This window comes from Rhamphochromis longiceps, linkage group LG7 (assembly GCF_057381845.1).
Source record: "Rhamphochromis longiceps isolate RC_006_pf linkage group LG7, R_longiceps_female_GT1.1, whole genome shotgun sequence".
NCBI classification, from domain to species: Eukaryota; Metazoa; Chordata; class Actinopteri; order Cichliformes; family Cichlidae; genus Rhamphochromis; species Rhamphochromis longiceps.
In genome coordinates this window covers 66,407,726-66,433,176 of record NC_140563.1, presented here as the reverse complement: position 1 = coordinate 66,433,176, position 25,451 = coordinate 66,407,726, and the positions used below count along the sequence as shown (strand labels likewise).

The window sequence follows — 25,451 nt, the reverse complement described above, 5'->3', positions numbered from 1 at the left end:
CGTCATGCTCCACGATGCTGGTCACTGGTCTCTCGCTGATGACGTCACTGTCCTCGGTAGTCAGGCGGTAGATAGCATTAGCCGCCTGGCTAACCTCGAAACGGGCGTAGAACCGATTCAGCTCGTTGGTGAATGCAGAGTCGGCGTTGATCGGCGCAGTGTCCCTGGCTTTGTAGTCCGTAATGGTGCGTAGTCCGTGCCACATACTCCGTGTGTCGCCCTGGTGGAAGCGGGACTCCACACGTTCCCGGTACCGGCGTTTGGCATCTCTCACCGCGCGCCGCATGAGGCCGCTTTGTAGGCGCTCATATCGCCAGTGGCGAGACTCGCGTTGTAGGTAACAGGTAACAGGCATACCTACATTTAAACGTGTAGAGATGTTAAAGGTAGACGACATTACCACTAATGCCTACCATAGCCTAGCATTTTCATAACATTCATAGATGTGGAGGAGGTGGAAATTTTTAATTCGGAGTTAACATTATTCATGATTTTGCATAATTAGTTTTGGCATTTTGGTCTGGCAATCAGGTTGGTCTCATTTTTCTGCCAACATATTACAGTGACTGGGTCATATTATCATTTCAATTCCATTGACTTGGGGTGAAACTGTCAAGCCCGTGATTTATGAGGGGTTTTTTGCACCGTACAAAATGAGGCCATTATATCAGTAATCTATCCCCAGCCATCATCTGCTATTGTTTCCAGACGCGTTCATTTCAATTACATCGATTATTAATTATCAATTATTTCTTGTATAAATTTAGACTCAGACAAATGTACCTCGAAGAACACACTTATTCTCGTTATTTCCCAATGGATACTTACCTGGAAAACCGCGGCAGGTCAGCAACATAAATCTGAATTATCCCTTGTGGAGAAGTGACGCACTCGGAAGAGAAAGGCAGGGAGAGAGGAAGAGAGGAAGAGATAGAATATTAATTAAAAATGTTTCCCTAAAGAGAGAGCCAGGGCTGGCTCCATAATTAAAGCTTTTCAGTCTCAACATTTATCCCCTCTTACAATTATTTCAAGCTGCTAAGTGCATGGTTGAAAAGTCATGTGTCTGCGTGTGTGTTTGTGAGTGTGTGTGTGTTTGTGAGTGTGCAGATACGCAGTCTGAATGCATTACTACGGATTAGGCTTTAAAATAGGAACCTGCTCAAATCTGGATTGAATAGAATGAAGATCAATGGGAGAATTCCTCAAATCCATCCCTGATCTGTAATGACCAAAAGGAAACCTCGTCACTATGAAGGTCAACCAATTCACTGACATAAACTGATTTCCTATCCAGGTCAAAGGGATTTCATCCCATCTCTACATGCCAAACAGAAGGTGACAGAGGTCTCAGCTCATCTCATTTTTGCCAGACATTTGTATTATTCGTATTTCAATCAATGCCCCTGTGTTAATTGACCGAGATTCACAAAATATAGCTTGTATTTATTTTATTCACACATTTCTTTAACGGTGGGCTTGTAATTGATAGACTTGTCCAATAGTTAGCAGATTAGTTAGATTGCACAGCCTTAGACTTGAGCCAATTTGACAAACTTGCTGATGATTTTTGAGATTAACATAATTGATGGGAGATCATTTAAATGCAGTGCTCAGCTGCAAGTGTTCCACTTTTAAGACCCGTGATTTCAGTTTCCAAGAATCTGAATGTAGATTTCTCCATGAGAGCAAGAATGGATCTGTTTTGATGAACTCAGAGCCCGAAATGGACTCGCTCAGTGTTTTTAAACTTGACCTGAATGTTCTAGTTTGTAAGAACTGAAGTCGGTATATCTTGATTTATGCAGGTGCTAATGTCTTAGCACCTCGAAGCTTGGTTGTAATCTTAGCTCAGCTGGGGCCTTTCTACATGCAGTCTCCATGTTCTTCCTGTGACTGCGAGAGGTTGTTTGGGTACTCCAGCTTACTTCCACAATCTAAAATTTGATGTTTGATTAATCAGTGATAAATAAATATGAATAGGTATGAATATGAGACACACAAAGTGCATGTAATAAAGGGTTTTGTGTTTTGTATAAATGGCAGTCCAGTCTACAGGAACTATGACAATTAACTGGAAGCAGGACTGAAACCTGCCCAGATTCAATAAAACCTTGTACTTAGCAGCACAGTGAAGTCACCTGACTTCAGACAAGACGTTATGTGATAGAAATTTGTTTGTAACTTGACCTAAACTCTCTTAACGTCTGGTTTGACTCTTATTTGTCATAGCTGAATTGAAAGTTGGCTTGAACTTGACTTAAATGTTTGAGACTTGACTTTAACTGTCTCAAGACATCACTTTACCTGTGGGTGTTTTATTTATTAGCCATTTAAGAAATAACACACCCAAGTCTCTTGATTAGCAGTTTCAATCAAGAATTGGTTTGATCTTAACTCCAGATAGCTATCATTACCTGACTTCTCTCTGTCTGAACTCCTCAACATCACATCTCAATTCAAGACGTGATGTAGACTTGTAAAGACTAATCTGACTGCTGAATTAGCTTAAGCTGATATTGATAAACTCACAGCTTGACTCTCAATTGATTTGTGACTCTTCTCCTTTGAGATATGAGTAAGACATTCAGGATGACTTTAGTCTTCACCTGGTCTTATCTCAGCTGCCTAAAACCTTGTCTTTTTTGCTTGATTCAGAAATGGGTACATGTGAAAACACACAAGAGACAGTGGGGGAGTTTAACTGGAACTTCAAGCATGAAGCATGATGTTCTTAATCATATGCACATTTAACTACAAAGGAATATACTGACTATAAATTCCCAGATACCAGCTAAAGGGAAAAAAAAAGTATTGTGTTATAAAAGTTGTTATATGTTATTAGACTTTCTTTTTTTATAATTCTTCTATAGCTATAAAATACCTCAGATCAAAGGGTCTGTTGTGTCTAACGGTCAACTTGTCACTTGATACTATCATGCATGAGTAAAGGCAACACTGCACTGTAGGCATTATTGCATTGTGGAAAGGTTGTACACCCAGGTAGTGCATGACATAGCAAAGTCCAAATGGATCACATATTTTTTTATATTGTTTGATTTCAAGGTTTATGTATGACTGATTGGTTTTAATATGTTGCACAAATTGAAACAGTAACAAAACACACAATATTTCCTAAAAAGAGCATCAAGCATCCAGACTTGTAATTAAAAGACCCTGATATGAAACAATGTGCATGTTTTGGTTCATCTGGTAAGGCAAATGGAAGAAGACCACAGCTTTCTGCTTTCTTTGTTGTTGTCTTTGAGTGAAGCGATCAAACTCATGCGAGTAATGCAAGATGAAATGTGGGCTCCTCATCTGATTTTAAAGTTAGGACAATTAGATACAGCAGCCTCAGAGCCTTCATAATGAGACGAGCCTGGTTCGGTTGGCTCCCAGTGTGAAATCGTCTCTCGCAGCTCGTTTCAATTTCCGCTCTGTTTCGTCTCAATGCTCTGTAATGAGGGGAAGTCCTGGGAAGTTTTAGCATCTCATATCCTGCATGTTCTGACTCATTTGTTTTTTAATTTTAAAAGAAACGCAGTTAATTTCATTACATGTTATTTTTATTCACACAGCGCACCGGGGGGGGCAAAAAAAATTGCTTCTACTCAAGGTTTTCCTGCATCTCTGCAGAGACTCCAGTTTGTGCTGGCATCATCTGAGGTCTGTGGAAACATGTTAAAAGTCCACTCTTTCTTATATGCACGAGTGTGCACACATACACTAGACTCCCCTAAGGTCTCCTGTCAGTTTCAGGGTGTGCACACACCTATTCAAGCATACATAAGCCCCTGAAATATTAATACACAGTGTGGCACTGAGATAGAGCAGAGTGGAAGACAGAAGGAGACACAAATAAAAGAAAGGAGGACAGAGTGAGGCAGGTGACACAAAAGAAAGAAAGAGCTGTCTGGATTAAAAGTTTATTGATCCCGGTGGTAAAATTCATTCGAGCAACAAAAATGTAATAGTAGCAAAAATAATTAGTCTCACTTTTACAAATGTTAATACGGTGGATTAAGCTGATTAGATTGCAGTTATTAACATTTATTTGTTTATTATAGCAGGTACCTTTGGGTCTGTGGTAAGACGTGGATGTATGCTACAGCAGAACAAGATCATTTCTTTTTTTTTATTTGCATGGAAAATCACAGGTCCTTTTTTCACTAAATTGCTTTTATTTTCATTTGTTAATGAAGGCAATAATGTCATAATAGGAAACTCAAGTGATTCAAAATGTGAAATAACTGCTAAAAATATATTGTTGTTCAGTTGCTAATGAAGTTCTCATTTGTGAACAACCCTGCTATGGCAAAAAAAAAAAGTGCAAATATAGTAAGTTCTGCTTTTATGTGCTTCTTAAGAAGTTATGGGCTCCATTAAAAGAACTTGAAGTATGTGTGCAGATTAGAAACATGATTAATGAACCTTAGAAGTAGCTTGCCATCACCAGTGTGTGAATGTGTGTGTGAATGTGTGGATGACTGGATGTGTAAAGCGCTTTGGGGTCCTTTGGGACTAGTAAAGCGCTATACAAATACAGGCCATTTACCATTTAGAAGTGGTCATTTGCGGATTTTTGCCTTTCGTTTATAGAACCACTATATACATGCAGTTGCTGCACTGGTTGTTATAATATAATATTAAAATAAATATCACAATTCATTGACTGCTTTTTGGAGATATTCTGCATTAAAAACTGAGTTTAAAATGTCAAAGCTGGCAGGATTATATAGCATATTAACATATTTAAGCTACTGTCTGAGTTGAACATTACAGATGTGCTGTGGTCATTACGTCTGCTCCAATTTCATCTTTTGGAGAATTTACATACAGAACAAGTTGATGCTCTGTAGCTCTGTTGTGTGATTTTTGGAGCTATAATTCAGGTTCATAGCAGACTTATATGGGGGTGTGCTTTGGGTTCAGTTTATTTACACCTCCTGTTTATAGACTGTTCTCCTGCTTAGAAGCATCTAAAAAAGCTTTCAGCAGAAGAATACTCTGAGGTCGCTGGTGGCTTGGTGATTGCTAAAACATTTTTCTGAGTATCTAGAATCCTTTTCTCATTTTCTAAATTTAAAGGTAATTTATTTTGGAAAATTGAGAAATGTTCCATTAATGAAACTGCCCAGTTTTTACAAATTAACAAGATCCCAAATGAGCTTCTACTGACATGAAAGCTTGATTTCATGGGCAATAATAAGACCTCCCCTCACATACACACACTTACTTTTAAGGCAGTTTTGAGAGCAATAATGTGGTATTAAGATATCAGCAATCAGATATTAAATCTTTTTTCTATTTAAAAAAAAAGGTTTTTTTGAATTTCTGACAGATGTGAGGATAGGTAAAACCTGCAAAGCAAGTAATTGTGTTAATTAATAAAAAGGAGGTTTTTTTTAATCATGTAATTGCATTAGTAACACATTAGTAACAACAGAACTGTTATTTTTATAGCAACCTGTTAGGGCACACTGAGTAAAATGTCAGTGGCAGATGTGTATTACAAGCCCGGATGTGGTATATCCCGTCCATCCCATTAATCAGTAGCTTGTAGAAGCACTTTTAACAATAATAACTTGAAGTAATGGCTTCCTGTATGACTCTATCAGTTTCTCACATTGTTGTGGAGGAATTTGGACCCACTCTCCTTTGCAGCATTTCTTCACTCCATTGAGGTTTGTGTGCAAGGGTTTATGCACAGCTCTCTTAAGGTCCTACCACAGTATTTAATACTCAGTCATCAGACTGCGATCTTGGCTTTGAGCGGGCCTTTGCAACACTTTGATTCTTTTCTTTTTCACACATTCTGTAGTAGATATGCTGATGTGACCCAGTTGGTTTCATCGGTCCGAAAAACTTTATTCCAGAAGTTCTGTGATTTGTTCAGACGCAACTTTGAAAACCTAAACCGCACTGCCATGTCCTTTGTAGAGAGAACAGGCTTTCTCCTGGCAACCTTTCCTTTCTAGCAGTGTCTTCATTAAGATTGTGGCTGTCTTTCCTTCTTGGCATTAACAAACACCTGAACGCACTCAATCAGCAAACTGCCAAAACATCTGCTCTCATACAGAGTGTGGGGAGTGAGTTGGAGGGTGGGGTGGGCTGTTTTTAACTATGTAAAGCACTTTGTGCTACATTGTTTTTTGTATGAAAAGTGCTTTACAAATAAAGATTGATTGATTGATTGAGGTGCTCATACTTGCACACTTGCGCGAGTAATTAGCAGCATCTGGCTGCTAATTACTGATTTAATTGTTATGAAAGTAGTAGGAGCTTGCTTAATTTGTCACATGACTGTACGTTAAGTTTACATTAACCTCAGCTGGACTAAAGCGAGTTATGTTAGCAGACTAATATGAGGGATATCAATCATCCAAATTAAATGTCAAGAAAAACCTAAAGCTGTTGAACTATCGCCTTTAACTGAAGATCACTAAATTAGCAAAAAGAGGAAAAATTTGCAAATTGGATTTCAGGTGCATTCCTGGATCAGCTGGTAGTCCTTAGAAAACCAATACAACCTCCCAAATGTTCACTGATGCACAGCTTATGCAACATTATTAGAAAAGTTAATGTACCATCAGATAGTGCATTTTGTAAACTTGGACCAGTCTTTTCTGTTTCTCTAACTCTCCCTCAAAACACTCATTCCATTAAGAGTAATTCAATTAGTCCCTCGAATATTCACAGGGAAATCTATGGCCCTTGCTGTGAAGTGTATTTACTGTATTTCAGCCTACAACGTGAGCTTTGAGTTTGGTATTAAAGTCGGGCTAATCAGCCTAATGCTTTATTGTGGCTTTTAGAATGTCTTATTATTGGCTCTGCACGGATACCGAGCCAAAACAGCCATCACTTTATTGGCTGTTCATATCCATTCTAGTCTGTCGCTCCTTGGTTGGGTGCTCTAACGCTGTTTATTTGGCACAGGGGAAAATCTTTTTTTCTTTCCGGATTACAGGATGATTTCATATAAACAACACACATCTTAGTTGAAGGAAAGGTCATGTAGCAGTTTTGTTTTTGAGTCCAGGAGTAAAAATATCAGAAGCATCTAACGGGGTGTTTAAGTCATACTAGAGAGAGACATTTATCTTACTTTGTTCCTTTATAGTTCCTGTTTTTATCTGTACAACCTTTTATGATGAGTTCTGATGTATAAACACTGTATTTATGTTTTAATGATTATACTGTGGACAGGCATTCATTGTATAAAAACTGAAAGTTGCTAAAATTGTTGCAGTCACACAGTGAAACTTTACTAACAGCAGAAATGACATTTTCTGATAGCCTATTGATAACTGTGGCCCAGCCGATTACAGTTAGTGCTGGGGTCGTCACCGACGACGACATCGAACTCAAAAGGTGAAGGGTCAACATTAGAATAGCTCAAAATACACGAACACAACATGTGATCAAAAAGGCAGAAAAGGTTCATTAGCAACAAGCTGGAAGCTTGACAGTCATCACTTCTTTGTAGTTTTGATAACCTGCATTTACCAGATCATACAACCTTATTTAAGGTCACATGGACTGGGTCACCTGAAGGAACCCAGCACACTCCCAAACCCTGCTGGACTGCTTGGAAGCAAAACAGACGTCCAATGCAGGCGCAGTGACAGGATACCAAGTTCAAAAGGAAATAAGTACACAAATAACTGAGTGGTGAAAGTATCATTTCTCTGGATTATTCCAATGAAAACTGAGCCAGACAGTGAGCTTTTAGAAGGGCCAAAGTAGAAGCTGTTATTAACAGAACTGACAGCATGCTGATTCACTGTTATGTGACAACTGTCATGTTAGTTTATATCTATAAATAGTAATAAAAATAACTACATTGTGTATGGCTGTTTAATCTAAGTTGTATACTAACAAGCAGTGCTATAAATATAATTCTGAGGCTGGAGAACGATTTATGTTCCACTCCAGCCTTGGACTACCTCTTATCTGGTCTCTAGCAGGGGTGTTTGCCTTGTTATAGATCTACTCCACCCATATTCATTCCCACTTCAAACTAACCACCTCACAATCACCATCCTCCTTCTCTGCAACCCTTTATTCATCCTCCTCCTCATCAGTCTGCATCCACCCACCAACTCTTCAGAGCTGCCAGCGTCCACCTCGCTCCGTGCCTCGTTTCTGTGCTGCTGGAGGACTCCTTCAACACTGATGTTAAAGGTGTCTTATTAAATCTCAAGTGGGCTTTTGTTATTGCTGCTCTGCTCCCTGTCTCATGCTTCAGGAATGGAGAAATTGATGTAAGAAGTAGTAAAATATGTATGAAGCACATGCTGAAAAAATAATATCCTCAGCACTGTTTTAGGCTTCACATTGATCGAATAAGCCTACCTCTTGAACAGAATATCGCTCACTCGTAGTTGTGCTTGATTATTTTGATGAAAATGCTCTAACGTAACCCCAACCCAAGTGGAAAATGTTAGACTCTGTGCCTGTAACACCGTACGGAAACTTGTAATAGTGACAAAAAATATTATTTTCTGTAAAAGTGAAGACGTCTGGTGTCTCCATCTTCTCATTTGTTTACAGTGATCAATAGCTGATGTGTTTTTCCTTCTGATAATAAATCTTTTACCCTCCTGGGACATGACAGACCATTCATAATACTGCACAATGTCAGGACTGCTGTTGCTGCGGTGGGGGAGGGCAAAAACCTTTTCAAATATAGAATAGCACCAAGTTTGTTGCTTATTTCCTAATTTCCTAATATTTAGATAATGCATCAAGATAAAGTTTGTGATACAGTGTTGCCGAGGTTACTATCGCCTGACAGCAAGAAGGTCCTGGGTTAGGGGTTAGCCTAGCCTGAGGACATTCCAGGTGGAGTTTGCAGATTCTCCTGTTGGGGCCCTGGGTTTTGAATTTTGCATTTATTTTTAGTTCAATTGTATTCATGGTGTTTTGAGTTGTTGTTGAATTATTGTGGGTCGGTTACTTTCCGGTTGTCTCAGTTCTTAAGTTTCATTTGACCCTGCAGTGTTCCCTATATCCTTCCAGCTATCAGTGCCTTCCATTTAGTTTTGCTTCCTTTATCTTGTTATCTTTTAAATGCTTGCATCTGTTTGTTTACCCACCTGTTCCACATTCCCTCAATTAGCCGTTGTGTATTTATAGCCTCGGTTCTCTCCTTCCTCTTTTGATCAACAGGTGTTCCTCAAAGGTAGACGTTGCATTTTCTAATTGCCTAAGGTTACCATTAGGATCATAATTAGAGTTGGGGTCTGAACTGCTGTAGTTGTTGAGTTTTATAGAGCATTCAGAATTTAAAATGCCTCTCAGAATTGTTTTAAGACTTACTGGATAAAATGGTGGAGCCAATAACGTATGTTTGCTAATTTGAGCCACTTTTTGTCATGATTCGGCTGTGTGCAGGCTGGATGAGGACCCAATCGCAAACTCACAGAGGCAGGAATGAACTCAAAATTCACAGCTTTATTGCTGGAGAGCAGAACCATGCAAATTAAACCCGGAAACTATAACGTAACACACAGAGAAACGCACGGCCATGGATGAGGGAGAACGCGACACCGAACTGAGGGAGACGCAGACATAAATACACAGAGGGTTAACGAGGGAAGTGGGAACACACGGGGAACACAGGTGACACTGATAATCATAACAAGACACGGCAGGAGTAAATGCAACACTGACGGGAGACTGTCAAAGTAAAACAGGAAGTACACAGAGGTTCAGACAGGAGGAGAGAGAGCACAGGGAGAACACAGACATAACAGGCTGGGGAAAACATGGAATAAAACACAAGGAGAGACGAGGGCTCACAGATACACAGAGGGGCAGCCCGGGGGTAAGAGTCACAAGGGGAAAACACATAAGGAACAACGTAACAGAGAAACCCAGGAAGCATGGCCTAAATAAGGAACAATACACAAATACATGAAAACTAAGAATACTGGGCCACCATGGCCCAGGACCATGACACTTTTTCCTGTCAGTAAAACATTTTAAAATGAATAATCTGCCAGCTTTGTGGTACAGAGTGGCAAATAAGTATATACTTCAGTGATTAGCAGTGTGTGCACCCATGCACTTTATGGATCCAGCTTTTCTTTCAATGTAGCTTGCCATCACCAGTGTGTGAATGTGTGTGTGAATGGGTGGGTGACTGGATGTGTAAAGCGCTTTGGGGTCCTTAGGGACTAGTAAAGCGCTATACAAATACAGGCCATTTCTAACATTAGCTGACTCCATTTGTTCTGACATGTTCACTTCTGCCTCCAAAAATAAGGATGCCAATGGTTATCATGCTAAATCTGTAACATGTATGCCATGCCATATCTTATACCACACCACACTTCAAGACATATTCATATTAGTCTTAGAAGCTTACATGAAAAGCTTACAGTGGAACATTGCCAACCCTCCAAATGATGAGCTTGTATTTCATCCGCACGCACAAGAAGAATTGGGTATTAGTGGTTGATCATAACAGTGCGTCTAGACAGGAGTGTTTAAGCAAAACCTCTTAAAATATCTGTGGAAGATAGAAAAACCACAGGAGTGTGCACTTACTGCAGAAAATGGAAGTGCAATTATAAACCAAAGGTCACCAATAAGTGAAAAGACATTAAGATGTAATAGAAAACAGGCCTTTTTCAGGGAATATGCAAGAGTTGAACTTACAGTCTTCCTGCAGCAATGGAAGTTAAAGACAGTAACTACACTAACTGCAACTATGGTCCACTACTAGGAAACACTGTACTGTGGGATGTAGCAGTCTATAGGGATATCAAAACGTTAACAAAAAGGGAGCAAATGACTGGAGAAGGTTATGGTAGATAGCCACACAGTCTTCAGGCTTAAATTGTATTCTAAGATGAACTGAACAGAAGGGTGAAAACAAAGCATCCAACAAGTGCAACACATTTGTGGCAGCATCTGCAATAGTGTTGTAAAGAACTTTCCAAACAATGATTCATTTCCATTGTAGACCGAATGCCACATGTTGTTTGGCTGCTAAATGAATCAAAACTTTAGATTCAATTTAGGACGTAAGGCTCCACGGTTCCTTAAAAGCATATTTCTTTTCGTAGGTTTTTCTGACGTATACTGAGACAAAACGCTGCGTCAGTTGAACCTACAGTATATTTATTATCCGACCCACTCATGTTTGCACCACTCTAAGTCTGAAACTGAACACAAGAGATAAATAGTGGATCCGGATGTAGTCGAGCCAACAAGACTCACAGTAGACGGCAGGTTTCAAGCAATGCTCATCGAGTCTCAGCTTTTTTTTAGCTACATCAGTCAACTGCAGAGAAATACATGGTAAAGCTCCAACTGCAGAAGCCTGCAATTAGATCAGCTATCAGAGCATAACCTCTGCACGGAAAGAGGAGCGCTTTAAAACAGGCTCACTTTGCAGTCCAGTTAGTTTTTAGTCACGTACACAATTATAATATGAGTTTTTATATGCTACATATACGTATAATTTTCTTCGCACTCATAAGCAACAAGTCCTGGCTCTAAACTGTTATATCCTCCATCCTCTGCTCATCCATCATGAAGTCCACAGGTGTGGGACCACTTTTAAATTTAATTTTCATTCACTCTTTGTGTAAGTTTAGGCAATAAAATTACTCGCTAAGCTTTATGAAAGGAATGATGATTTTTTTTCAAATGAAATCCTTTTACAAACATCGGGATGGTTGTCAAGTAAAGCAAAGTTAGCTTATTAGTTAAACTGCTGGTTACATATTACTACAGATGTTCGTTATTGAATAAGGAGAGGTAATTTGGAAAATGATTTATTGGGATGCAGAATTCAGCTGATAAGCTGTTAGGAGGTAAAACTTTAAAGAACCATCATAGCACAATGGAGTCTAATTCCTATCCCAGCAGTGAGAGGAATAAGGACAGGACCCCCCGAGTCTAGGTGCTGATGTTGGTGATGATGATGAAGGTGGAGGCTTGAATGGGACTCCAGTGACCAGGATGAGGCAGAGATGGGGAGAGAATTAGAGTCTGAAAGGCAGAATGAGAAGAGAGCGCTCACATTAAAGCATACTGAGCAGAGGCTGATTGGCTCACAGAACACAGGCAAGAAAATGATTGGACTTGAGTAATGATGTCAGTATTGAGTTTGACAGCGTGGAAAAGAGGAAGTGATGTAAAGAACAGACTAGAAGACTAAACACACAGCAAAGCAGGCAGATGAATGATTGCAGAGCTTCTTATTGAACATACAAATTTGTTTCTTTTATGTAACAATTTGTACAGCTTCATTAATGACTCAGTGTGGCGTGCCAACCTCAATGCAGCTTCTGGCTCATCTGAAAAACAACTATGAAAAAGCCATTTTGGGTTATGTAATGTAATGGATCGCCTACATAACTGGAAATAAAATGAATAACATCTACTTGCTTCAAACACCACACAGGGGAAACTGTGTCAGATATCAGAGCAACAGCATCTTTGGCTCTTTGAGTCCAGATGGAACAGCAACAATCTTTTCCATTACAGAACTGGTCCATAGACCTCTGCTGAGGTTTATGTGAGCGTCATGTCTTTCTCTTATAAACTGTCTGATATGACCATGAATAACCAGAAGGGTGTGCTCAAGCACTAATCATTAGCACCATTGATTATCAGCTAACCTTTTAACATCCACTAGGGAACCAGACATGTGTTTAGGGTTAGTAAGGTTAGGGCTGGGTTTGCTAAATATGCATTTTCAGAAACTACAAAATGTGTTTCAAAAGTATCAAAAGTAGATCCATATATATAGGAGTATATATATATATATATACTCTTGAGGTTATTATGTATCACCCAACTCTAACCCTAACTCTGTGGGTCACTGGCTACCAGATGTTTATTTTTATTCTTGTTTTTAATCATCCAAGTGGAGAAGCTGTATTAAAAACATTATAATGCCAACATTTTTTGAGAAATGTCACATCATATAGTTTCTGAAAAATTGCCTTGACGTTAGATTAGGTGACTGCCTCGCTGGCAAGAGGCAGTCGTTCTTCTTCTTTTCTGAATGATTGAAACGGCAGTGGTGCACTACATGCCAAATAAGAGAGATATGATCATAACTGCGGTTCTTTCATCATTATTCCATTATGCAACTGTTACATACTGTTTTATTAGGCTTGCAGATCTTATAATCATGAATTATTATCTCACATTTCTGTTATATCCATGAAATGCACCAATATTTCATGATGACATTACACAATGATGCCTTCTTTAGGTTTTCATGGGCTCTCTGCCCCACTGCCGTCATGTTGCACACCCTAAGTGCAGTGATTGAATTACAGCGTAATGACTCCGTTTTCCCACAGGGATCAATAAAGTTGCACCTTGCCTTGTATGATCTAATTGCTGCGGTTGTTACCTGGCTTGTTTCTCATATACAAACACACTCGTTAAATGGGCTTTGATGCTGCCTGTTTGAACACGGTGGAGTGACATGTTTGTCTCCCCCTCCCCAACAGGTTCACGTGGGCACCTCACACCAAGAGCAGAGGGTGGTGGGATACGTCACATGTACGCATCTCCACGCCATAGAAGGTAGGGTTATATGTTCTACAACTCTCTCCTTCTGTCTTTTGTCATTTCTGTCTCTGCACATGCACACATGAGTGTATTAGTAAGGATCCCAAGATGCCTTTTTTGAAGGGTTGTTTCTTAAGCAGGATGGAAAACATGTCAGGTCCCAATGTGATTGTCTTTCTCTAGAAGACCTGCAAAGACAGTTTTGTGTGTGTGTGTGCGTGTGCGTGTGTGTGTGTGTGTGTGTGTGTGCACACTTCTCTGTCCAGATACTTAGATAAATGAGCACATCACAACCCGAGCATGCCTCCTCCTGCTGTTCCCATGGTGACTGCCTCAAGCTGTTTAAGGCGTCACAGCCCTATTTAAAGCCCCTGGTCGATGTCACCCTCATTTTTTACCAAAGACATACCCTCCCCACCTCTTTTCGCCTGCTATTCTGGGCTTCTCCTACGCTTCTCTCAGACCTAAATATAGCAGTGGCAGGGCTGTTTCTAAAGATACATCAAACACAAAGCCTTTGGAGGTTAAGGGGGCTGGGCTGGTGGGGTAAGTCAGGGAGAACAGAGAGGAAGAAACAGGGGAGGAGTGCAGAGACCTGATTCTCTGAGAACTATATGAGAAATCTTTCCAGGCTGAGTGCTCAATTCATGATGCAGCGGGACTATCAGCATATAGATATACAGTATATACTGAACTCAGTAATGCAGTGGCTACCTCATCTCTTGGCTTTCTTCCATTTCGGTGCAGTTCAGTTCAATGTGCTCTTATTTTTGTTCCTCTTTGACTTGTTGCCAGCGTGGTGAGGATGGAGGTCCTAGGCCAAAAGCCAATGGACACGTTACCAATCTGTTACAGAGCGAACAAACACGGTTACCTCAACATGCATGTGCTTGGACTATGAGATGAAACCAGAATACCCAAAGTACTAAGTAACCCAAACCTTCTTGCTGTGAGGGACATATATATAATCACTTTATGAACTTTATGAACTAAAGTGACTACCACAAAAGGCACCAGTTTTCTATTGCTGTTGCTACTTCACTCACACCCAGAAAAAATAAGATTTAATGTTGTATAGAGCCTCATTTAGGCTGTTGTTGAAAGAAGAATTGCAGCCAGCAGCCAAACTGTTGAGACCTCAATTCACTGATTTGTTGTCTGCTCTAATATTGCTGCATCACAGCCGGTGTCACAAGCGGTCGAGATGCATATACATGTACTCAATTTTTACTTGGACATCTCTGTCCTGTTTTAGTCCTGTGTTTCCATTTAAAGGATAAAGGTAATTTGATCTCAGCATTAATATTTTTGGTAAAACACTGATTGTACTGGACAAAGAATATATCTTTGCACAGTGCACAGCAACATAGAGCATATGGATTGTGTAAAACTGATAATAATGATATCTTTTTCATTTACCCCTAACATTTATATTTTTTACCTTTAAACAAAAATATCTATTTCAACCATATTTCTGTAAAGAATCAATAAAAATGTATGAAATGAGTAGCTGGAACTGAGGTGGCTACAGAGACCTGGACCACCTGCCTAAGATAAAACCCCTTTGAGAGGCTCAAATATAGTTGTGTTGTTAGTTTCCTAACTCAGAACAAAACTAATCTCTTTGCAAATTAACAGAGATTCAATTACTCTGAACTATCCTGAGGTACAGCTCAGTTGAAGTTCCAGATTCCCCGCTGGTATTTAACATCATTACTTCCTGCTTGTAAACTTCACAAAGACCACAGTTTAAAGCTCTGACGGTGCCTGGAAACTAAGGAGGGTGGTGCATCCAGCATAAATGGCTGCATTACTCACCTGGGTGAAACATCTCTATATGCACCAGGTCTGCACTGACCCATCTTGTTATGAGAGGGATAAGTTTGGTTTGGTTTTAGACGCATGCTAAATAAGCACATTTCTTAACATTAGCCAAACTCAAACATTACTCTTTTTGAGTCGCCTGGTGGATTTTAAAAGGTTAAACTTTGTCTACACATCAAAGGATTTGTTTGTTGCATCACCTTAAACCTGATGATTGTTTGCAGGTGGACATCCACTAGTTCCTGCTAATTTCTCTGTGTATGTATTCAGAGTGAGACTGTTTACCTGATTGTTCCTTTTTTTCTGATAAAAGCATACAAATCATTATATTATTTTGATCTGAAGAAACATTTCGTTTTCATGCACATACACAGGCAAACGCTCCCCCACGTCCCCCCTCCCAGATCCATCCATCTCTAAGAGATGCAGTCACACAAAAAGAAAAGAAATAGCATTTCACATGTACTTGAGCTGAGAGTAATCAAAGCCAAAGCCACCTACTCACCCACCAATATCTTGACACCTCTTTGTTTCTCGCACTCTCCACTATTCAGCTGATATTTCTATCGCATGCTTTCACCCACCGCCTCCTTCTATTCACCTCCTCCCTCCGATCCATAACTAACGCCAATTTATCAGATGTACTGGCAGCAGCGGACAGACACAAATGCTGCCAAAGCAAAACAGCACCAGAAGTTACTTAAAGGGTTAGGCTGCCTTTTTTTAAGCAGGATTGTAATAATCGCTCCGTAGTTACAGTATTAGACAGTGGGTGACAGATGGCAAAAGCAAGACCTTCTCACAGAGCACAGATCAAGTCAGAAACAACATGAAATGAAAGAGCTGGGGTGGCGGTGGGTTACAGAGCGGCTTGCAGAGGCAGAAGAAACTGCAGGCAGGCTGAAGCAATGTAAATAGTGGAAGGCAATCACCAGAGGGGCCAGCCCCCAAATTAACTTATAGGTTTAAGATAACCTTTTACAACTTCATTAGCTTACCAATTTGTAGCTCATTCTTTGGTGTCATATTACGTTGTAATCTACACGATGCAAATGTTCACATTCAGGTTCTAACCCACAGTACTAATGCTGAATTAATCTGTGAGATTATGCTGTGATTACACCCATTTCTGTATATTTTAGTGATTTTCAGTAATAATCTGCTACTCATTTCACTGCATTATCTCAGGTGATGCATCAGTACGGTGTGAGCAGCTGGACCGGTTGCTTCAGTGGGGGGCTGAGTTTCGCCAGTCATCATCCATACCACTGGAAGGAGAGAAGGTGCTGGAAGACCTGGTGGCCTTCGACGTCATCCTGGGAGACCTCAACTTTGACAACTGCTCTTCAGGTATGTCTAAATTGATAGTGCCAGGATCAACACAGGGGTAGTTGGGATGTTCTCCACCCACCTCAAAATTTGATTGCATGCTGAACTGGAGAAAAGCTGTACAGTGGGGTTGAATTTTGGATATGCACTGATGTAGATCTGGAAATAGGTCATTTCTCAAAATGTCAACGTGTTCTCTAACTTGCTGTTAACATCGAGTCTCCCATTTAGCACTTGGAAAATTCTGAAAATCATTCACTTTGTGTTTTAAAATGCATTTGATCTTATGATTCAGTTATAAACAATCTGAGGTTCGACTAATTACCCAAAACTGCAGCTTTGGTTCTTTGCTTTGTAATAATAGTGTGTAAAGAACAAAGCTGCAATTTTTAATTCCAAAAGAAAACCATTGTTTAACTGACTAATGTACTAACACGATAGGCTCCTGCTGTCAAATAGACAATGAACATTTTAATAAGTTGATTGTTCTTATTAGTCATATTGTTAAATTCTTCTTTGAAAGCTTTCCATAATGAGGCATTGAATGTGACCACGATGCTTGTTATAATTAATCAAAACAGCCTTGAAACAGTGAACCTCTATGACAGTGTGTCAGTAAAGCTCATGGCTCAGCTCACAGATCTTTGTACTTCACACTGCAATTGTACATGCAAAACTAAAATGTGAATTAAGCTCTGAATGCTTCTAAGTAAGACTGAATAGCAGCTCAGTACTGTACCTGAAGGCCTCCTGTATACCCACAGCTTTAACCAGAGCTCTGCACTGGTGTTATTTATATAACCACCATCAACAGCACCAACATAAAAGACAGAAAGAAGCATTGCTGTCTCTTTATCCCTTAAATCCCAGTGCGAAAAAGTGTTTGTGTTGTAAAGCAGACTTAGCAATAAAAAGCAACGCAGTGGATTAAAAAGACGGATAGAGTGGGAGAAAAGGTATGAAAAATAAAAGATTTTTAGTAGCTAATTAATAACTATATAAGACTAACTATTCACCACATTTAATTTTTGCATTAAATTAGATAAATGCAAGACGACAATAATAAAAAGCATTCATACAAAAGAGCTATCTCACAAACACAAGCATGATGTAACTTGCCATTGCCAGTGTGTGAATGTGTGTGTGAATGACTGAATTAGTGAATGTAGTGTAAAGCGCTTTGGGGTCTTTAGGGACTGAGTAAAAGCGCTATACAAATGCAGGCCATTTACCATTTACCATGATAATTAAACCAGCTGCAGTTGGTATCAGAAATAGAAAGCACTAAAGGTCAAGTCCTTGGCAACGGTGGGGAGGAAGAACTCCCTTTTTAACTGAAAGAGTCCACACAAGCAGGCTCAGGGAGGGGAAAAGGTCTGTAAAGAGAATGAAGAGGGAAAAAGAAAAGTGTAGAGCTGTGGAGGTTAAAAGGGGACTTAAGTGAAATGAAATGAATGAATGAATAAATAATAATGAAACTGATTTATTTTATTATACTTAACTCGTGTTTTGCCCTGCACAGCATGCTAGCAGCTTAGCAACTATGACCTCCTAAAGAAGAATCAGTAATGTGTGACTTTTCTGCCGTGTTTGGAGTAAAACTGACTTTCCTGACTGTGTGTATAACCTTCCACTGTGTATGTGTGCACACTTGTATTTTTCCAGAGGACAAGCTGGAGCAGCAGCACGCACTTTTTACTCAATACAAGGACCCATGTCGCCTGGGGCCAGGGGAGGACAAACCATGGGCTCTGGGTAACAACACACAACCCAACACCTGCCCACGCACATCTTCCTCTACGGTCGCTCCATACGCACTGTAGTAATATGTACACCACCGGCTTCGGTTACAGTCTGACTGTAAAATGCAGGTGTTGCTGCGTGCACCAAGGATCCACGCGGTGCCTGCAGAGTGCAGCAGGCATTAATCTGGCTCAGGCTGGCTAAGTCAGAATGCACCCAGTACAGCAGGCTGATACATGGGCATTAGTGACGCAGAAGACTGGAGGGTTTTGGTCTGGATATGGAGCGTTTTTTTAGGCCAGCGGTATTTCAGGGACAGTGTGGGCAGGACCGAGTGAAAGGGCTTGTTTAGAGAAGGGCTTATTTATTTGGACAGGCATATTTTCCATTGCAAGCCGGGGAAACAGATTGGCACTGCCTGTTTCGCTGTTATTAGACATAGGGAGGTTGGAGGGGAAAGAAAAAACTGATCAATGAATCAGTGAAAGAAAGGGAAGGAAGATTATCCCATTTCATAAAGCTTATCCAAAGAAGATTAGACCTGAATGGATACAATAGTGAGCCAAAAATCACAGCTAGAGAGCTGAAGCTGCCAGATATTGTCAGATGTTGTACTGACAGAGTGTGCAGTAATTTCCTGACTCTTCTGGTGGCAAACGGCGGGATTTCATACTTCTTTTAAATCTTGTGGAAAAGAAGGAAAAGCATGAGACCAACTTGGCATAAAAAGCCATGGCAATATGTTCACATGACTGAAGTTTCAGCAAAAAAAGAAAAATCTCCCCCACTCATAAATGTCACGTCTCTTTTCATGATGCGTTTTAGTTCATGTTAGAGGGCAGATTAAACAACCGCCAAAGCCAGCAAGTACACTCACTGTGGTCTTCGATGTATTTTTGGAGCTGTGGCCAGAGCTGGTGTGAAAGAATATTTATTTTGTTCCCTTCACAGCTTATTGGTGGTTTCAGGATTTATGAGACCAGAAAACTGAGGTCATGTTAACCACTCAAAACAGGGAAGCTGGTGCATATCTGTACTTTCCCAAGCAAGCTGAAGCAACACGTTCTCACTCCCAACCCAACACGTGCTCCTGCTCAGGAACTCCTTCCTTTTATATTTTAACACATTAGTGTGTTTTTCCCTTTCAGGGGTGCCATTTACTGTTGATTTCCAAGAGGAGGAGTAACAAAATCCTACATTTGACAGGTGTCTGGAAACTAATTTAAGGTTAGGGTTAAGGTTTGTTGGTGTTTTAGCCACATGCATGGAATTTGGCCCTGTAGTATTTAGAAGCATTTCCATTTGGATGTGCCAAATGGTCAAAAATACCATGAAATCTAAGTCTATCTGGGTCACCAGGTGGGGGTGAGCCTAACGCAAAAGACAAAAGCAGATTCATTTAACTCATGTTTTTGACCTTACCATTGGTGTTGCCATACGGTTAGCTTAAATGCAGACTTTCATTATGTCAAACACCCAGTAGAAAGGCAGGAAAGGTCTCCTTTCCTTGTTTCCTTAACCTTAATCTTACTACGCAGTGAAAGTCTTAAGATTTAGAGTTGTTCAGTTATCAGTTCTGCTTGCCTCTAATGTCACAACTCACTAATACACTGATTTGTTTTGAACTTTCAGCGACTTTTTAATGCCTCAGGCAAACAATCTCATGCTGTTTTGTTAAAATCTGCTATGAGCTATATTAAAGTAACCAAAGTGAAGCGAAGGCTGTAATCTAACTCTGTTTGCATTGGCTATGTGCTCAGTTTGATGTTGACTGTATTGCCAAACCACTGTATAGTATAGTCTCATGAATTTATTTGACTTGAATGATGATAATAAAAGCAAGAGTTAAAGCGGATCATCTCTGTAGCAGGAAAAGAAAATGTGAGTTGACAGAAGGGTTAGCAAGATTATGTTTCATTTTACTGTTGAGACTGCCTGCACCCTCCCGTTTTTAACTCCAGCCTTGGCAGTGAAATTATTTTTTAGTCAATGTTTATACAGCCCGGAGTAGCCTTAGTACATACGATGTGTTTTCTTGTCTATCTCAAGGATCCACATCAACAGCCTCGTTGTGTAAGTGTTGTCAGATATACATATATAGTACCACAGTCCTCTCTTTCTGACTTCTCCTTCATGTCTTTCCTTCAGCTGTCTGAGTTAAGTTGATTAGCAAAAGATGTGGAAGTTTTGTTTGACTTGGCCAGGTTTGGTTGCATTAGCTTTGGCATTTCTTATGGGGAGTTGGAGCTCCTGGACAAATTCTGCACCAGTACAGGGCGAACAACCCGACTCCACACAGTGGCCGTGCTCAGCATCCTTGGTTACCATGGTGTCCCATGGTACTGATGACATCAGCAGCACTTTTTTTCTTGAAGTCTCTCTGTGGTTATTTCTAGAGATGGACCAATCCGATATTACGTATCGGTATCGGTCCGATACTGACCTAAATTACTGGATCGGATATCGGAGAAAAATAAAAAATGTAATCCGATCCATTAAATATCACGAAAGCACCTCACAAAACTTGCAACACGCCGTAACTCACCTCAGAACGTTAGCACGTCGGAGCAGTATGCATCACGTGATAGAGCGGCTGTGGCATGCGGGACCTGTCGGTGGTCTGGATAGCATTTGGAGCTTCGCTAGCAACCCGGCATTTCATCTCCGACAAAGTTATCCCGAGAGAAGTAAAGCAAGTGTGTAAGTCCATCTCTGAATGTTTGTAAAGCATTCCTGCGTTAAGCGACTGCCTCCTCTTGCTGCTACTTCAATCATGAAACAGCTTAATGATCGGCTGATCGGCTTTTCTGTCGCGAGTCCGTCTCTCTTGTTTGTTTTTGGCCCACTTTGCACCAGAAAGAGGAAACCAGCGGCTGAACAACAGCAGCACGTTTAAGCTTGATCAGCTGTTGTTAGAATTTATTTAATATTACTTTCTACTCGAGGATCTTTTTCTACAGCTGACGCTGGTAACTGTGCAGGGGTGGATCTAGCAAAGTTTAGCCAGGGGGGCCGATAGGGCATGAACATTGAAAAGGGGGCACAAAGACATAGTTTTAAAATGTCTAGCTTTTAATAAATAATTATCCAAATCTTACACCCAAAGTTTTAATTTGATGTAAAAGGAATAGAAGTCCATTACTGTATATAGTAACTATTAAGTCTAATATATATACCCTAGTAAGCTATAGTACTTTTTCCTTTGGGAAGGTACCATCTGTGCAGTCTGCAATTTTGTTGAAGAAAGATGTTGAATCTATTTAATATTTCTTGAAAAATAATTGATTTCTGTGCATTTTTTTTCACACTGCATCAAATTAAGGTTGATTACATCGATTAAGCATCATGAGGTGGAGCGTGAGGGGTGGTTCCCTATTTTTTATTTTTTTATTTTTGTTGTTGCTGGGAGTTGGAACCCTATTAGTTAGGTTGCTTAATATTTACGCTAAGTACTCTTTAAAATACCAGAATAGGGAGGATGGTGTAGGTTTGAGTTTATTAGATTGATCAGTATTGCTGAACTATGAAATATTTTTTTTTTGCATACAGGTATAACAGAATAGCTTTAGTGTAGTTGTTGTTTTAAACTTGAGTATGAACTTCTACAAAATGCAGCAAGATATTTAAAAAAACAGTTTTGTTGATTAAAAAACACTATATCGGATTCATATCGGTATCGGCAGATATCCAAATTTATGATATCGGTATCGGACATAAAAAAGTGGTATCGTACCATCTCTAGTTATTTCTGACCTTGAGGGACTCCCACCGACTCTGTCGAGCTGCTAACAGCGTACCCAGTGGGCGACACCTACTGGTTCTGACCGAGTGAGAATGGGTTGGCTAAAAACGGCAGCAGTGTAGCGGAGTATGCCCACCGGACACCCCGCCATCTTTATTTTCACTGATCTAAAACCTGCTCTTAGAATTGTGAAAAACACTGTCCGCGCATCAGACGCCTACTCTTCATAAGAGCTCCCAACACTCATGAATTGACTGGAGTAACTTCAGAGTGCTGCGCTCGTCATGCGGAGCATTTTAAACGCATTATCCAGCCCACGGCCTTGAGTCCTCATTCTCAAAAGCATCTCTGAGTGCTTCTCTCTCTCTTGCTGTTTTATTCCACTGGTTTATGACAGTAGATTGTAGTCTGAGGATTATAAAGGCGGAGAGGGTTTCTGACCCTTTAGAATAGCTATACTGGAAGCTAGATGTTATTTGACATAGTGAGGGGGAGGACTGTGCAGTGTAAACTACATCAATAAAGCGTGAGCAGAAATGGTTTCTGCAGTATGTCACTGCAAATGAAATACACAGAGTGGAGATGAATCATTGGTGCAGTTGTATATGAATATTTTTCACGAGCCAGATTTTAATCAGATACTGGTGTTTTGCTGTTTTCATCTTTATTTAAGCTAATTGAAATAATTCGATTCATGCTCACAAGTTTCAGTCTACAAAGGCAAAACAATGAAAAACAGAGATTTACCAAACAGCAAGAAGTCTGGTTGTTTATTTTCAGCTGCGCCAATGTCCTCCCAGTGCCCAGAGACACGCCTGTCAGGTGGATGAACGTCAATTCATTGGTCACAGGTAGATAAACCTTTAAGAGGTCAGTAAGACTAGAAAAGCACAAGAGAAGCACAAGCAGAAGTACATTAATCCACTAACAAATCATGAGCGATGAGCCTCACCTGAATTTTATGCCATTAAAGTGTTTTGAAAATTGTTCAGTCATTGTAATCGGTACACATCCCTAACTATATATAATATATATACTAATATATATACTATACTAGTATATATACTATATATACTATAATATATTTTGTTCTTGGGTTAGGGTCATCACCAATGGGTTTTAATGACTTGGTGAACAAAAATAAATTTATATAAAATCTATTAATGGACACTCCTGTAGCTCGTACATTTTTGGTCCTGTGTATTAAAGTACAAAATTGTCATTAAAAGTTTAAGACTGGGACAAACCACAGTGCCCTCCACCAAAGATATGATTATAAAGGGAGACTATTCTTCTTCTAAAGCTACAATAGGATATTATTTTATGAACATGAAATTGGCGCCAGCTGATGATGTATACAGAAGTGATAACTTTTGTTCAGTGAATGGTAAATGGACTGGTTCTTAGATAGCACATTTCCTCTTTACTTAAACACTCAAAGCACTTTCTTCAGCTTTATTCACACCCAGTCATACCAGTACTTTTTTCTAAACCTGGATCTTTTCTATCTAGAAGAGCAACTTGGGGTTCAGTATCTTGTCCAAGGATATTTAGGCACGCAGACTGTAGCAGTCAGGGGTCAAACCACCAAATTGCCTATCAGGTACCTTCTGAGCTGGTTCCCATTATCTGATAACATTTGAAATTGGTAAATTAGATGAACAAAGGCTGCAGCTCAGGAGCAAGAGCAGACTGTCTAGTCGTTTTAAGATTGGTGCTTTAACTCATCCATCAGAGTATGAGTGTGTGGTTGTTAGGTTAAACCTGCTTAGTCATAGAAAAATGTAGTAAGAAAGCACTTTGAGTTCTCAGAGTAGAAAAAAGTATTTAAGTACCACTCCAAACGCTGAGAGATAGACAACTTTTTCTAGTCTAATGATTTGAGACAAACATCTAAATTCATTGTGTCATTTTAACCTTCCATTAAGAGCTTTTGTTGCCCTCCAACTTGGACTCTGCAAACCCTGCAGAGTCATATGAGCATTGTGCACTTTATAAAAGCATCATGCACACTGATAATCTCCTGCTGACACATTTCATGAAAGAGACGCTTCATGAATTCAGAGAAGGAAAAAAAAGCTCAGCCAGCAAGTAAAAGGTAATCCTATTTTTCCTCTTTTTTTCTTCTAAACCCGACCTCCATCAGTGTATGTACCTGTGGGTCATGCTAACTTGTATCACTCCATACCTGCATACCTTCAGTATCAGGGTAGAAAGTGCAAGTTCTGCGCTGCCTTCCAAAAAAATATTTTTGCATAAATCATTTTTCATTCTCGCCTAAAGTAAACATGGAAATGAACCACCTGAACCTTTTCTCACTCCCTGCTTACATAATGATGCTTAATCAGGACATGTAGGTGTTCTATTACAATGCACTGGGCACTCTTTTACTGACAGTTTTCACCAGGTTAGTCTGATAGGATTTAACACCTGACCTGGACCATAAGCACAAGCAGAAGCACTCTGCTGGTGTGTTAACTGTAGTCAAGGACTTTATCATGGAAACCAAGAATAGTGGAGATATTAGATGTTTGCCTTTTAAAATGTTTTAATCTTGTGGAAGTTTGTATTTTATTTTTCCCTAAATCTAAGTATCTAAGTAGCCTCCGTGTCTAAGCCACATTATTTAATGCCTCAAACTAACCAAAAAGACAGAAAGGCCTCGCAGTCAAAAATAAGCAGCATTCAATCTCTTGGCGGTCATATGAGGACTTTTGTTCTAAGTGGTGTGTGTGTGTGTGTGTGTGTGTGTGTGTGTGTGTGTGTGTGTGTGTGTGTGTGTGTGTGTGTGTGTGTGTGTGTGTAAAAATCAAACATGAAAATGTTTGTAATTCTGGCTGTGAGAATTACCTTTTTTCTCTATTAGGCACCTCCATCAAGGGACGCTTACACAGCATTTTCATCCACACGAGCTATATTCTTTAATATTATATTATATTATATTATATAATATTTATATTCTTTATTCTATATTCTTTAAAAACTCTGCAGCTAAACTGGACGACTGGACAGACTGCTCAGCTGTCCCATAGTCAAATTGTAAACAGTTACAAGAGAAGTCATTTTCTGCATCCTATTTGCTAATGTAAACACATCAGTGTGAATGAATGGATGTGCTAAGTAGTCCATTATAAAAATATGTGATGATGCTAGCTAAAAGACTGAGCCATGGACTGATACTACAAGGCTGAGGGAGAACGAGGGGGAGGGAAGGAGAGAAATGCAGGCTGAATTTACTTGTGCACGTCTCCACTTTAATGCA

General features: G+C 39.8%; 1 protein-coding gene across 1 annotated transcript in view; it reads left to right on the top strand.

Annotated features, from left to right (window-relative positions):
- smpd3 (sphingomyelin phosphodiesterase 3) overlaps positions 1-25,451 on the top strand; it is a 92,545-nt gene that overhangs the window by 55,890 nt on the left and 11,204 nt on the right. The window contains exons 5-7 of the mRNA XM_085414883.1: positions 13,491-13,566; positions 16,564-16,725; positions 18,370-18,459. Coding sequence (XP_085271009.1) covers positions 13,491-13,566; positions 16,564-16,725; positions 18,370-18,459 — 328 coding nt within the window. The remainder of the gene's footprint in view (positions 1-13,490; positions 13,567-16,563; positions 16,726-18,369; positions 18,460-25,451) is intronic.